The sequence below is a fragment of the Saimiri boliviensis genome, chromosome 8 (assembly GCF_048565385.1).
Source record: "Saimiri boliviensis isolate mSaiBol1 chromosome 8, mSaiBol1.pri, whole genome shotgun sequence".
Classification (NCBI taxonomy): Eukaryota; Metazoa; Chordata; class Mammalia; order Primates; family Cebidae; genus Saimiri; species Saimiri boliviensis.
This window is the reverse complement of record NC_133456.1, coordinates 117,306,998-117,321,865: the sequence shown is the minus strand read 5'-3', so window position 1 is coordinate 117,321,865 and position 14,868 is coordinate 117,306,998. Positions and strand designations below refer to the sequence as shown.

The 14,868-nt window shown below is 48.4% G+C and overlaps 2 protein-coding genes across 4 annotated transcripts in view; one reads left to right on the top strand and one right to left on the bottom strand.

The window, feature by feature from the left end:
* Window positions 1-1,336, top strand: part of PFKP (phosphofructokinase, platelet) — a 65,631-nt gene extending 64,295 nt beyond the window's left edge. For all 3 annotated transcript variants that reach the window (XM_003939063.4, XM_074405129.1, XM_074405128.1), the window contains 2 exons: window positions 566-668; window positions 986-1,336. In XM_003939063.4, the coding sequence (XP_003939112.1) occupies window positions 566-668; window positions 986-1,115 (233 nt within the window). In that variant the 3' untranslated portion in view covers window positions 1,116-1,336. The remainder of the gene's footprint in view (window positions 1-565; window positions 669-985) is intronic.
* Window positions 1,337-2,103: 767 nt separating this feature from the next.
* The window catches only part of PITRM1 (pitrilysin metallopeptidase 1), a 38,120-nt gene continuing 25,355 nt past the window's right edge, over window positions 2,104-14,868 (bottom strand). The window contains exons 16-27 of the mRNA XM_039478931.2: window positions 14,006-14,138; window positions 12,549-12,669; window positions 12,361-12,437; window positions 11,944-12,109; window positions 11,533-11,633; window positions 9,994-10,114; window positions 8,706-8,780; window positions 7,805-7,917; window positions 5,143-5,268; window positions 3,290-3,435; window positions 2,624-2,726; window positions 2,104-2,543 (exon numbers count right to left, since the gene is read on the bottom strand). Coding sequence (XP_039334865.1) covers window positions 2,450-2,543; window positions 2,624-2,726; window positions 3,290-3,435; window positions 5,143-5,268; window positions 7,805-7,917; window positions 8,706-8,780; window positions 9,994-10,114; window positions 11,533-11,633; window positions 11,944-12,109; window positions 12,361-12,437; window positions 12,549-12,669; window positions 14,006-14,138 — 1,376 coding nt within the window. The 3' untranslated portion in view covers window positions 2,104-2,449. The remainder of the gene's footprint in view (window positions 2,544-2,623; window positions 2,727-3,289; window positions 3,436-5,142; window positions 5,269-7,804; window positions 7,918-8,705; window positions 8,781-9,993; window positions 10,115-11,532; window positions 11,634-11,943; window positions 12,110-12,360; window positions 12,438-12,548; window positions 12,670-14,005; window positions 14,139-14,868) is intronic.

The window sequence follows — 14,868 nt, the reverse complement described above, 5'->3', positions numbered from 1 at the left end:
TACGGCAAGGCGTTTATCTCACTTCAGTGTCCAACTTAGGGAAATGACAGTCCACAAAAAACAGTGATGTGAAGAGTTTCAATCAGTTTGTCTTTTTGAAGAACTGACTCTGGCTTCAATTCTTTGTACATCAACTTCCACTTTTTGGATTTTCTTCTTTTGCAAATTTGTGGATGTTTCTGTGTGTATTCATGAGTATAACTTTCTTAACGTTTTCCTGTAATTTAACCTAATTTTCCTATTCCGCTATTCAGTGAAAAATGTATTTACCTCCACTGGGAGAAAAAACAAAAGCTCCTTTCCAGGAAGCCCTCTCTGGGGTGGCTGAAGTACTAGTGAGGGGCGGGGGGAAGCTGTCACGATGGTCCCCTCTCCCAGCCCTGCACGGGCTGAGCTGGGCAAGCCTGGGGTGGACGCTGCGGGCTGCTGTTGGTCTCAGCGGGGCTTCGTCTACCTTCACAGCATGGTTTGAGGAATCTCAGTTCTCATCTTGCCTCGTGATTCTGCTCCCCCACCTGCCCAGGTGATAGGGTGTTATTACATCTTTTTTTTTAAACTTTTATAGGGAAAAAATTTACCACCGATGATTCTGTTTGCGTGCTGGGAATAAGCAAAAGAAACGTCATTTTTCAGCCTGTGGCAGAGCTGAAGAAGGAAACAGATTTTGAGTAAGTCTGGGTCTTACTGCCTTAGAGAGCCCAACTGACCTGAGTGCAGGGCAGGGAACGGCCGTCGCTGTCAGCACTCAGTCAGGGCTGTGAGAAAATGGCTTTTCTGAAGCTGGGTTAAATACTAGGTCTTTAGAAAGAGGGAAGAGTTTTTAGGAATATAAAAATGGTTTCATTTGACCCTGAAATCGGCTTTATCATCCAGTTGATTCTGCTGACCCTACAACCCCCCGCCTGTCTGGCGAGACGGCGCAGGGCAGGCAGAGGTGTCTCCCAGGCACCTGTAGGGCTCACTGCCGCCTCTGCTTCCCTCCCAGGCACAGGATTCCCAAAGAACAGTGGTGGCTGAAGCTTCGGCCCCTCATGAAGATCCTGGCCAAGTACAAGGCGAGCTACGACGTGTCGGACTCGGGCCAGCTGGAGCACGTGCAGCCCTGGAGCGTCTGACTCGGCCCTGCCTGCCTCTGCCTGGCTTCACCATGGACCGTCCGTTTTTGTAACATTTAAGTTATTTATCAGCACTTTATTGCAAGTATTATTAATCCCTAATCAGCAAGCACCTGTCACTGCCCACGTCCCCCTCAGAGCCAGTGCGTGCTGTCTGTGGACTGTGCCTCATGCTTTCAGATGTGCGTATCAGCAGAATTAAACGTTTGCCTACAGCTGCAGCAGTCCTCCGTTTTAGTTTTTTAAGCAGATTAAAAATATTTTGCTCATCTTTGCCCACAAAACTGTAGCTACCCAAAGACTGAGATTTTAAAGGGCTCGCTGAACTATGCACAAGTCATAAAAGAACAAAGCTAGTAGTTTGACACGTGGCATTTCCATCCACAGCAGCAGGCCTGCACCCCAGGTGCCTGCACTCTTGAAAGTAAAAAACCAGGAAGCTTATCCACTCACCCTCGACTGCGATCCTAGTTACATATTAAAACCACCGAGGGAGGGTGGCGGTTAAAAAATCTGATCGCCAGCTTCTCCTCCAGGCCAAGCCACAGTCCTCACTGGAACCTGGGTTGGAACTCTCCTGACTCTTGCCAGAGTAGACACAGCTGTCGGGGGGACAGCCCCCCTCCTGTAGGGACAGCGTTTCTGCCTCTTAGATCTAGTCTGCAACAGATAACAGCGTTGTGGAGTAGATGCCAAAAACACATGGCATTGGGGAAATCAGTCCAAGAGCTGGCGCAGAGGCTTACCTTTCCGTGTCTGTGCAGCCGAGGCGAGCACTTACTCACCCCAACTCCCCTGCTCTTCAGAATGGTTTCCATCCGGCCGCCCTACTGCACGCCCGTCTGTTAGGCAGATGCTCCTGCAGGTCCTCGGTGTGGCTGCGGTCCACTGATCAGCACAGGCAGGTGGGATGGCCGTGGGCAGCTTTTCACTTCACTCCTACATTTAATAAAGGCCCTAAATGCTAATTAAAATGATTCAAGCACAGTTTAAGTCAGAGTTGCCCTTTATTTTCAGATACCTAAATAAATATTCTAGGGTTAATCAGGCAAAGTAAGCCTTTCTGTCGCAACAGAGCTAAAGTTCTACGTAGCACATCTTCGGCGTTTCATGCATGATTATTTGAATGAATCTTCGTGGTCACTCTTAAGATAGATGAGTTTTTATCTGACTTGCCAGTCAATGGCTTTGGCAAAATTTTAAGAATGACATCGTATTCTTGGAAAAAGCAGTAACATTTCTGCCTTTTCCAATTCGGCTCAGAGGCTCCCTTTCTCAGCGCCTGTGTGTGCAGCACACCTGAGCTCCTGCGCTGTCAGGGGCTCCACGGCTGCTCAACTGATGATCCAGGATGGGTCCTTGGCGATTTTTGCATTCTCTGGTCCAAGTATGGCCAGGCCATGTGTGCTCTTCCCCGTGCCAAGGTACCTGAGAGGAAGGCGTGGTCAGCGTGTGAAAGGACGCCCAGGCCTCAAATCCAGGTGCCATCTCTCCTGCTCCCAACTCACCTGTCGCTCACGGCCAGGAGCGTGTCACGGCTGACGGCGAAGAGCTGCTCCCTGTGGGTCTGCTTCATCTCATCGGAGAGGCCGGACAGGAAGTGGTCCATTCCTAGAAGACAAAGCACAGGCACCATGAAGCTGCCGCCCATGAGCGGTGGGCTGTGCACTCGGGTCCTGGAGGAGACACGGGCATCTCACTGTTACTTCATGTGGACACATTTCAACCATGGGAACATGTCTAACAGATAAGAGATCACACCCCGACCTCCAGCTCCCACAAGCCACGCTGACCCTACCAACTCCTGCTTCTGCAGCATGGACGAAGTCAGGGCCACGTGAGGTTGATGATGCTGTGAGCAGAAGTGGCTCTGCAGAGTAACGTGGCCATGCCCATGTACCCCTTCCACGCTAATGAGCCAGAACACTGGCGTGGGCGGGCCCCACCGGGCCTCAGCTGAGTAAAACTGAAATGGCTGCAGGCACTTTTCTTGCCTGGATGTTGGGAAGTGTTTCAAGCCCCACGTTTAGGGTGATAGACGTGGAAATCGCATCACAAGCAAGGACGAGGATGGCAGAAGCTGCTGCGCCTGCCCGTGCACGTGGGGACTCGGAAAACGGCAGTGCCATCTGTGCGGCCGTGGGTTGAGATTCCCGCTGTTACACCCAGAATACCTTTGTCAGAAGGAGCGACAGGAGCGTCTACGGTCGAGAAGACAGAAAGTTTGGCTTCATCGATGTCTTGCTGTGTGAATTTTCCCGACTTAGCCCAGTCAACAGCCTTCCCAAAAGACTGGAGCGTCTCCATTGTATTTGGGTCCCTAGGAAACCCAGAGAAATACAGTCAAGCACTTTACCAGAGGACAAGTTAATCACAACCCTCTGTCAACAGCTGAACATCTCCTGTGTGAACAGCTCTATGTTACACATTACAGTCCAAACAGCCCACTGACAAATTGCTTAATTACTCTCAATGGAAATTTAAATCCGATCACATAAGGCTTTCAACACGTTCTCCCTCTAATTAAGACGAGGTCCGTCTGCACAACATTCTCCCAGATTATTTCAATACACCCTTGTGACCTCATCGGGAGAGGAAAGTGGAAAGTCCAGGGTGGGGGCAGGTCAGGATTACAAGGAAATTACAGAAGACTCAAGTGGAAAAATTACACTAAGGTTGTCCTTTCCTCTCCCTTAAGAAATACCCAGGATAGTCCAGGAATCAGCCTGAGGAGCCAATCCAGACTTCCCTCTGTGTAAGCGTTAAGAGCCCCACCCACCGTCCCTTCGCCCTGATTCAGAGCTGCAGAGGGGCTGTGAGCTACTTCCCCATTCTTGTCTAGAAGTGTGGCTTCCAGCCCGGCAACACAGCCAGAGGGAGAGCTCCTCAGAGAGGCAGTGGTTGCCACCTATCTACCTGCATGTCTGCCTGCCTGCCTCATCTACCTATGCATCCAGGAGCCGGGGTCTCACTGTCACCCAGGCTGGCACGCAGTGGTACATCTTGGCTCACTGCAGCTTCAATCTCCGTGGGCTCAAATGATCCTCCAGCCTTAGCCTCTTGTGGCTAGGACAACAGACACTTGCCACCACGGCTGGCCAGCTTCTTACAGTGTTAGAATACACCTTCTCTTGGGCAGCAGAGCCATAGAATATCAGGAATTTAGTTTTTTGAGTAACAGTGTTACGTTTATGAAAGCTAAAGAGAACAGCATCCACATCAGGCACCTACAACTGAAATAAGAATGCTCTCCCACTGTATCGCAGCCCCATCAACTAGGGCCTGTTCCAGTACCTCAGGGGAGGGCTGCCGCCGCCTCTGACGGTGCTGAGTCCTATGGATACTATGTTCCCAGGGCAGGGCTGCATCCTCCTCAGACAGTGCTGAGCCCTATGGATATTATGGTTTTTTTTTTTTTTCCTATATCTTTGTTAAAATTTACAAATTAAGTGCAGCAAGGTATTAACAAAATTCAACAATTATAATGTAATAAATGGTATGGTGATGAGCTACTATTAACTAAAACAAGGGTTTTTTGAACATAAGCTCTCACCTGACAGTGTATCTGACCTCTACGGCTACTGGTGACCCACAGGCAGGTAGTGTAGACAGTGTGAGATTTCATCCCACTGCTTCGAAGAATGGGTGTGCCATTTAAAACTGAGGAAGTATTTATGTCTGGAATTTTCCATTTAATATGTCCAGACTGAGGGTAACTGTGGGCACGGAACTGCGGAAAGCAAAACCATGGATGGAGGCACTACTGTGTTCTGCCGAAATTTGCTGCTTACACCAAGCCAGGGTTACTCAAGGAGAATGCTTCCTGTTTAGGCTGCTGCCCTAATCCTTGTACCAGAAGGACCCTGTGCGTCTGGCTAAGTGCTCAACAAGCAAAAGGAAACAAACAGAAGAACTTTTCTTTTTCTAAGGTTCACTGCAGTAGAAGAAAATGACAGATAATCCCCAGTAGAAGACTACAGGTAAACGGATGTGTGCACCCAAATGTGTGGGACAGAGAAAACCTCACCTGTAAGAGTAAAAGGTGAAAATCCCATTGTGGCTGAGTTTTGCACCTCCAGCATAAGCACCACCTTTTTCTCGAATTTCTGTATGCAGGAACTTAGCAGTCATCAAACATGCAAGAATTTTAAGACTGAAATGAATGATTAGAAAATGTAAGTTAAAAACATGTCTGATAAAAAAGCATATGCAGTGAAACAATTATTGGAGTAAGTGAAAATGGAAATAATCTCAATTTGTAAAGTAATGCCATATAAATTATGGTCCCCTATTTTGGTCTTGTTTTTTACAAGATGGGAGTCTCGCTGTCTCCAGGCTGGAGTGCACCGGTGCAGTCACAGCTCATTGCAGCCTTGAACTCCTGGGCTCAAGGGATTCCCCTCTCCCCAGTCTCCTGAGTAGCTGGGACTGCAGGTGCGTGCCACCAAGCCTGGCTATTTTTACATATTTTGTAGAGGCAGGGTCTAGCTTTGTTGCCCAGGCTGGTCTCAAACTCCTGGCTTCAAGCAATCTTTCTGCCTGGAAACGTGCTGGGATTACAGGCATGGGATTTTTTTTTTTTAATTACCAAAACTAAAAACCACAAGGAAGCACAATTTTCAAAGAGTGGGCTTAGATTACAGGGTTGAAGTGAGAGGTGATGGGGAGGGAATCTGAACATTCCAGCATCACTGCTTCATTTGTTCCAATGTATATGCGGCATTTTAAAATCTGATCAAGTAGAAAGAGGTTATTTCTACTGTAAAAGCAAATGTGCAAATGAACGTTTATTTAAATGTCTCACATTAGAATACGGAAAAAAAGGAAAGTTAAGTCAGAGTTTTATAGGAATCCCTTAAGAAAACACACACTCTCCGCTAAAGCTCATTTCTAGGAATGAGGCTGATTTCCTTTGCCTTCCACTGTGAATGGGAGTATCACATTCCAGATGACTCCAGAATGCATCCACCTTCGACAGAACGCAGAGCCATGCCTGCCACTGCAGGGCAGTCAATGATGGTAGCGTCTGCAGTAGACACAGGCTCCTCAAAGATGCCTATGGCTAGATCAGCCCCAGGTCCCTGCTTCCAGAGACACGCCTTTTCCCAAAGCAGATGAAGGGGGTCAAACAGGCCAGGTGGGAAATGGAGGAAGCAGTGGGCGTGTTCCCAGCGGCTGTGGTAGGAGAAGTCACGACCATCTAGTGTGGGTCCACCAGGAGAAACCCAGAGCCACTTGAGTGGCTGGGGCACCATTGGCTGAGAACAGCAAGACTGGAGCCAGACCCTGGGGGAGGGAGCCTCCTGAAGCACCAACAGGGACTGGCGTTTCATCTGTCCATACGTTACTCTTGAGAAATTTCTATTACTTGTATATTACATTAAAAACACATGCTCACAAAATACCAGAAACCAGGAGAAAAACACCTATTAGCCTCTTCACAGTTTCCGTGTTTTTAGTCTACATCTTCCTATTGGATGGTGGGAACAGGTATCACTATTCTGCTGGCACAGCAGACAGATATTTACCTTCTGCAAATACGGAAATAAACGGGCAAAGCAGCTGAGCCACTATCATCTTTTCTACAGATCTCAGAGCTCTTCTCTTTCCGGGCCCCCACTGCAGCCCCACGTTTCTTCCCGCCTGGCTCCTCCGCCCCTCCTGTGACACACATGTACCCTGGAGGCCCGGCTCCTTCTCCAGCCAGGACAAGCTGCACAGGCCTAGCCTGCCTCCCCCTCTGCCAGGCTCCCTCTGCTTTAGTCCCTCATGGGGGTAGCTGCCTGGGACAAGGACATAGGAAGTGAATTTCCGGGATATAAGATGCTTGCACATATCTGTGTCACACACACACCCCCAACTGACGGGTCCCCAAAGGTACACGTTTGTGAGTCTGTCTTCCCAGTCTAGTCAGTTTCCCCAGATGGGATGAACACAGACACGGGGCAGCCACAGTTCAGAAGGGCCTGGAGGGGCCAGTCTGTGGGCTACAAACTCCCTCACCCCATGCCACTTTGAGAGCACGCCTGACCCTGACACTCAACTGTGGCTTCAGCCCTTCAACCAAGGGCCTCCTTCCCTGAGCTTCTGACGTGGTGGGGAGAAGCGGGAGGTGAACTCCTGAGAGCAACTGTGAGCTGGCCTCCAGCCCTGCCAGCTGCAGGGCTCTGCAGCACCCCTGGTCTCTCCCCACTGCCCCATCCCTCCGCGGCCCGGGCCAGGCACCCCCAACCACCCACAGTTGTGATCATGACGTTCTGCGGCAGCCCCATGCTTGCCTCCCGCCCTTCCCGTTGTGGCTTCCTGTCTCAACCTGCCTTTGCTCTCGTTCCATGCGTCTGTCCTCACAAAGGCTTAACCTGACCTGTGGGTCAGAAATCTCAGCCTGAATTCATTGAGTTTTTACCTAGAGATGAGGTGAGTACATGGGGCATTTTGAAAGGGTCACAGATCTCTGTTTTGTTTATAGGAGTCCTCAAGAATAGAAACTGTTTATAAAAGTGACTGGCTCTAAAGCTGGGCCTTTGTTCATGAAGACTCTGCTGTTTAAGGAGGAGCGCTCAGAGACACGCGGCCCCCGGCCCAACACTGGCAGTCGGCGCTAAAACACACCCTGCGAACTCCGACACGCTTGACAACCTGCTTCCATAAGGCTCAGGCCTGGGAGGTCCCGACCTCCACCCTCCTACCTGGCATGATCTGGGTCCGTGTAGGGGACAGTTCGGATGCATTCGCCCACATAGTTCACTGGGAAGGGCATCAGGAAGTGGGTCTTCATCTGCCAGGGCTTGAAGGTGGGTTCCTGAGGGACAAGGCGTAGTCAGAGGCTGTGCTGCCAGGCACTGCCCACAGCACTGGGACACAAGAGCAAGACACTACAGTTATGTCACTTCACACAATTTCTCACTGTAAAACATCAAGTCCTCCAATCCTGACATGATGCTTTAAAGCAGGCGTCCCCAAACTTTTTACACAAGGGGCCAGTTCACTGTCCCTCAGACCGTTGGAGGGCCGCCACATACTGTGCTCCTCTCACTGACCACCAATGAAAGAGGTGCCCCTTCCTGAAGTGCAGCGGGGGGCCGGATAAATGGCCTCAGGGGGCCGCAGTTTGGGGATGCCTGCTTTAAAGTATACTGTTCAATTAAAAACATTTCGCTCCACACCGTTTCTATCATAGTTGATGCTCTGGGAATGTGCTAAATCACTCCACTCCACAAGGAACCGAACCAAACTGCATCAGCACCACACTGAGTGAGGGGAAAAGATCCGTCAGGCTGCTCCACGGGTGTAGACTCGGCTCAGGAGCTACGTTCAAAGGAGGGTGAACTGCCGGGGAGGAGACCACCCAGAGCAGCAGCCCTCAGCTCCTCAGCACAGGAGGACGCACCCACTCCAGGGCCTTCGCTCAGCACAGTCAAAGAGAAAAAGCTCAGGGTGGCAGTGACAAAGCACGCACTGAACTCACAACTCTAGGGACACGCCAGCCCCACAGACAGGCAGACGGAGGGACAGTCACCGTCAGCGGCAGACACAGCCGTGGAGGGACGCACCCGCCCGCTGGGAAGCCAGGTGGGCTGTGGTTCTTACCATGACCAGCTTCCTAATGATCTGGGAGCCGTTAGGAGCGTGGGCACCTCCACCAGAGCTGCTAGGCGCAGGTTTCTGAAAATCAAGTTTCCAAGAAAAATGAAAAATCCAAAACTCACTTGAAACAGATAAGAAGGAACAGAGTTCACAGAATTCACAGAGCTAATAACAAGTGTTAGGGTGGATTTCAGTATTTTAAATAATAAATGCTATAAAGGAGAAAAATTTATCATTCATAAGTTACTATATGGAAAATTTTGTAAAAAGACAGAAAATAAACACAGGCTGCACAGAGTGGCTCATGCCTATAATGAGGTAGGAGGACTGCGGAGTTTGAGACCAGCCTGGGCAATGCAGGGAGCCTCCATCTCAACAAAAACATTTTAAAAATTAGCCAGTCACGGCGGGGACACCTGTAGCCCCAGCTACTTGGGAGGCTGAGACTGCAGGATCACTTCGGCCTGGGAGGTTGCTACAGCTAGGCTGCAGCTAGCTATACTGGCACCACTGCACTCCAGCCTGGATGACAGAGTGAGACCCTGTCTCAAAAAATCAAAAACTAAAGAAAGAAAGAAAGAAAGAGAATAATGAAATAAATGAAGACAATTTTTAAATGAATTTTTAGACAGTCAAGGAAAAGGTGGCTTTGTTATATGGTAAGAAGAAAATACTTTAAGCTTTCTTTCCTCCTTCTGCACTTTCTCATCATGAATCTGTCAAATCAAGAGGACATGTAACAGACAGGGAGACCACACCCAGAAAGGAACCAGGGACACAGACACCAGCGGAGAAGGCATCAGAAACATCCTCTGCAGAATCAACACCATCAGCCTCCCCCACTGACATCCATGAACTAGGTTACAACCCTCTTTGTAAATTAATCAAATTCATTAAATTCGTTCTCACCAACATAACTGTTCTAGAGACAAATCCATGGATTCGTGAGTCAAAGAAATTGCAGTGAAGCAGCCTTCTTCAGGCCACAGACTGGGGCCACTCCTGTGTCAGAGTGACCCGACTGGAGTCTTTCTTCCTATCAGCCTACTTGCTGCAAGGCACAGAGTGAGTCCAGACTCTAAGGCCACACTGCAGGGTCTGAACTCACTTAACTGGGCCCACACTGGACAAGACACTGAATCCTCCTGAACCTCAGTCTCTTCATGTGCGTAACGAGGGATATGAACCACCACATGCTGGATTGTTCTGAGAACTGAGTCGATACGTGTAAAACCCGAGAGCTGCCCCTGCCAGGCGCTCACCAGGCGCCAGTGCCACCGTCAGGGCATACCTCGACCACGTGTGGACGCACCGGCCTCCGTTCCTTCTTACTTCGACCAATGCTTCTAAGGAAGTTTTCTACCACTTTTTCTGTCTGAGCCATCTGCTGAGGAGTCGCATTCACTGAACACCTGTTTGAAAGTTATATACACATAAAACCATCGTTAGAAAAAAGTTTTAGTAATTCATCATATTTTGTATAAATAATTCAAAAATAAAACTGTTTTTATAAAAAATAATTTCAAAGATGTTAACAGAAACAGAAGTCAAATGCAGAAATAATACAGCCACCTTCCTGCTTTGCAGTGCTTCGAGTTACCGAGACAGTTCCACACAGTTCAGTGTGTCGGCTAATAAAACTGTCCAGACACAGACAGCCTGAGCCTCTAAAGTCGTCTTCTTCCAAAGAGCAAAGAAAATACAGAGATTATTAAGATCTGCTAACCATGCCTTCAGAATTACACTATCGAAACACTGACAACTTTTAAAATTACTGTCCAACAGTCATCAATTTGAAAATCTGAACTGGTTTTTAAAGCAGAAAATCATAAAATGCAAAAAGTTACCATGCTTTCAAAGTTACATGAAAATAGAACTTTTCCAAATTCTGCAGAATTGCAAATACTATCATATAAAATCGACTTGAACTCTACAGTATATTGACAAAGTGTGTATTTTTTCCTTCTGGCTGTAAATCCTAAATTTATTCTAAAGTAACAGCAGGTACCATTATATCAATACTAACTCACTATATCCCAGACACGTATGCTACCTTGTAGATACTACTGCTTTTGTTCCTCACAATAAATCTGTAAAGCAAAGTTTTATGGCGGAGGAAGCAGAAGACTCAGGTGGGTCAGCTGCCCAGGACCGCCTGGGTGCGAGGTGAGTGCTGGCCCAGCACTGGAAGCCAGGCCTACCTGAGTCCAGCGCCCAGCGACCCCAACCACCAGGCCCCAGCTCTGGCCACCCACAGACCGCCCTGTAGACTCTGCCAGGGATTCTCAGGACATGCCTGGGGAAAGGCACCAGGACTCTCTGAAGAAGGACATGTTCCTATTAAGTACTGACGAATACATCAATGTCACTGACAATAAGATGCTGAAAATAAACAGTTCATCATGCTTCAGCTTCATTCACGCCCGCGAACCTGAGGGCATAAGGCCAACTGCAGGTGTACAACTGAGCTGCCAGATGGCCTCCTCAGAGCATCACGTGACTTTAGAAGAAACCGCACCTGTGCCCTGTTCCTGAGCAAGCCCAGCTTCACGGATCTGCCGTTCACCAGCCATTTGCTGTGGAAGCCATATAACTGAGTATTTGCCCTCAATCTATTCGCAGTTCTAGAACAGAACTACCCCGTGTTCTTTCCTATCTCCAACTTTTAATAAGCTTAAAATATTTTTTTCTTAGATTACTAGAACACTTGACTTCTACAATAAATTCTGTAACCTATACCTCTACCAAGTACTCTATCTTGAAGTTCCTATAGCAAGTGAAAAATACCTAAAAACGACACTTAATTATTTAAAATCAATCACAAACACACCTCATATTATCACCATTTAACAGGTGCTTCTTGATACGCGGGAGCTTCCTCAGGATGGGTTTGATGTCTGTCATTTCTGCAATCCTCTTCATCAGCCGCACCTGAAACAGAGGAAGCTCGCTCAGCCAGAGGCCACGAAAGACCACTCAGTGTGAGCCAAGCACCCATGACATCAGAACCCTGCTTGAGCAGGGGTTATGTGTGTGAGTATGTGGCTTGAGGACGGCTGGAACGGGGGTGCAGGAGTGGTATAAAGAGGAAGATGAGTTAAAACCAACCAACCAATTTTTCCCTATATTTGGTCAGTTAGAAAGTTAGCGTTTCTGAGACATTAATGTATCCCAAAGAAATCAGCAACTCTGGAATGTGTGGCTAAACGAGAGTTGCACAGGTTCCTTCCAGGCTTCCCACCTGATCCATCCCACTGAAGGCCTCTCGCAGGTCCCCTGCGGGCGTGAGGGTCCTGCCGGCCCTGATGGATGCGTACAGGTGTCCGGAGTCGGGAATTCCATTGGCAAGCTCCTGGGCGGTCATCTTCACCAGCACTTTGAAGTGTTCTTCTTCTTCAAAGCACGGACTAGGAAAAAAGGAAAAGAATAAATTCCTGAAGACCCGTTCATCATGCCCCTTCAATATCATCGGTAGTTTATTAAGAATAAGTTTTCAGACTATTTCACCAACCTAAGAAATTTTCTAAGTCCATATGAATTACAAGTAAAACCACTTGGAAGTCAACAACCAACACAAGTAAAACTGTCTACTTTAAAGTACTTCAAATGAAGATGTCTGGCACAGCCCAAGAATGGACAACTCTTCAAATGCAGTTACTTGTTAAATATTTCACTCCAGAGATGCATCATGTCTGGCAGGTTTCGATCCAGGCAGAGAGAGGAGAAAAGCACACCCTGAAACACAGAAAACACACAGAGGAATGGAATTAGGGGCAAACTGAACAGCGACAGAAAGCCACTGGAGAAAAACGTCACCGCAGCCATCATCTAACAGTGACAGGCTACCTGCTCGTAGGTGTCCATGTGCGAGTCGTCGGGGAGCACGTGAGGAGCAGCACTCATCCCTCCAGTCTTCAGTTCTATCTGCTGAGCCTGCTCCCGGTAGTCAAGACGGCCGCAGCCCAGCCTGACGGAGGAAAGACGCGTCGCCCCGATTACAAGGCAATCTTGACTGAATCATTTTTAAAACTGTGCGTCTTTAAATGCAAGTTGCTTACATTAATTCAGTAACTACAGCTCTCCCAACCTCTTTACACTTCGAAGGTCATAAAGCAGGAGCGCACTCTGGCCTTTGCCCTCAGGAGTTCACGCGCTCTCTCCCCCAGGGAGACATCACCTTCTCATACCTAAGAAGTCAGTGTCCAGGGGCACAAGACACTTTGGGCGGTCAGTTTCTGCACTCAAAACAACATTCTAAAATATGCATTTCCAGGTGTCATCGTCTAAATAAATGTTTCATGAATACCCCCTACTCTCTTCGCCCACATCCCTGTGATACAAACTTCCTTCGCTCAAATGCCTGGGTACCTAGCAGGGGAGTCCAAAGACTACACACTCTTAAGTTTTTAAGAAAAGAATTTTCATCTCAGCACTCTTGCTTTTGAAAGAAACATTCCTAGTGATACTGCTAATGCCAGAAATCATTAACTTAGTCAAGGCAACAACTATGAGGTGTTTTCTAAACTGCTGCAAAAGGCTGAGCAGTGGCCCTCTATTTAAAAAGAAAGCCAGGGGCCTTTCAAAACCCTGAAGACGCTTTCCATCTGAGCAGATGCTCAGCCAGGGTGCAGAAGGCATCACAGCCAGGTAGCTTTCTGCAGCACGAGGACAACTTCATCGCCATGAAGCAAAGACACCGGATGCTCGCCAGGTTGGGCAATGGCCCCCGAAGCTGGCTGTAGGGTTCCCTGTCACCTGATTTTCCTGGATAGGAACGGAAGCCCACAGCCCTGTCTACTGCTTGTCCTGCAACCCTCAAGCTGGCAGAGCAGGGCAAAAGGACAAGCGGTGATGTGTGACCTCGGGTGTGTGTTTCCAGATCTGTGCGCACACCACCTAGGGAGGACGCCAGCAATGCAGAGTCAGCTCAGAAGAGCCACGCAGGCAGCAGGACATCTGTCCCCAAGGCAGCCCTGGGCCACACTGCACACTGAACTACTCACACTTTGAGATTAAACAATCATTCCTTGCCAAAGCGTAACAGATTAGTATGCTGAGATAGAGATCTATAAGCATCTCCTTACCTTATGCCATAGATTCATAAATATTTCAAAGTACTATAGCAAGAAAATGTTACGTTCACAAAACCAAATTCGAAACCAACATATTGTACACTTTACCTACACACTAACATTGTTAAGTTGTGACTCACTGAAGGTAATTCCTACTGATGCATTACAACAATAGAGATATGCACACAAAGCAGGCATTAGTAAGACACAAAGGCATGCTGCAACTCGTACCTGGTGAGGACGCTGCAGAAGAGGGGCACGTAGGGCCTCAGCTCCTCAGGGAGGGTGTTCAGGCCGCAGAAGGCCCGGAAATACACCACACCATTGGTGGGCTGGGAGCAGTACTGAACAGGGATATCTCCAGCTGGGAAAACGAAAGGGATTTAATGTTTACTGTTACCAGTACAATTTTAACCATTTGTAATATTCAAAAAACAATGCTACTGCTTTTCAAGAATGGAAATTTAAGACTTAAAAGAATTTATATAAATTTCCCTGTTGCATTTTCATGATTACATCTGGAACTGTCTTCAATAGTAGAGCAACCCGCGCTCTCCAAGCAATGGGAAAGGAAGGACAGAGCCATGACCTGCCAGTCTCATTACTGTGAGTTGCAGCAGGTGCGCCTGCCTCTCTCCACCCCACCTTCCTTACCCAACCTCTCCCCAACAACCAGAGAGAACTCCAACCAGGTCCCCCCGACAAGGCCCCTGGGCCCACATCACACCCGTCCTCAGCACTGCTCATCTTCCCCAACAGGCCCTGCCACCCGAGGGCTCCAAACAAGGCTCCTGGTGCCTCCCCTCACTCCTCCTGACCTCTCCAGGGAAGGGCTCAGCTTTGTATGTTCCTACCTAGCAGAGTGCCCCAGACCAGCGGAGAGACCAAGGCATGGACAGCTACCTCATTTACTCTCACTCATTCTTTTAGTGAACACTTAACGAGATTCAGGACATAAAAACTGCAGGGGTTAACAGATCAGAGGGACGTTTGCCTTGATTCTCATATGGCGCACACACATGTGAAAAGAAATTGGACAGCAGCACGGTGAGTGCTGTCAGAAAATGCTTCACAGGACACAGGAATGCCCAGGG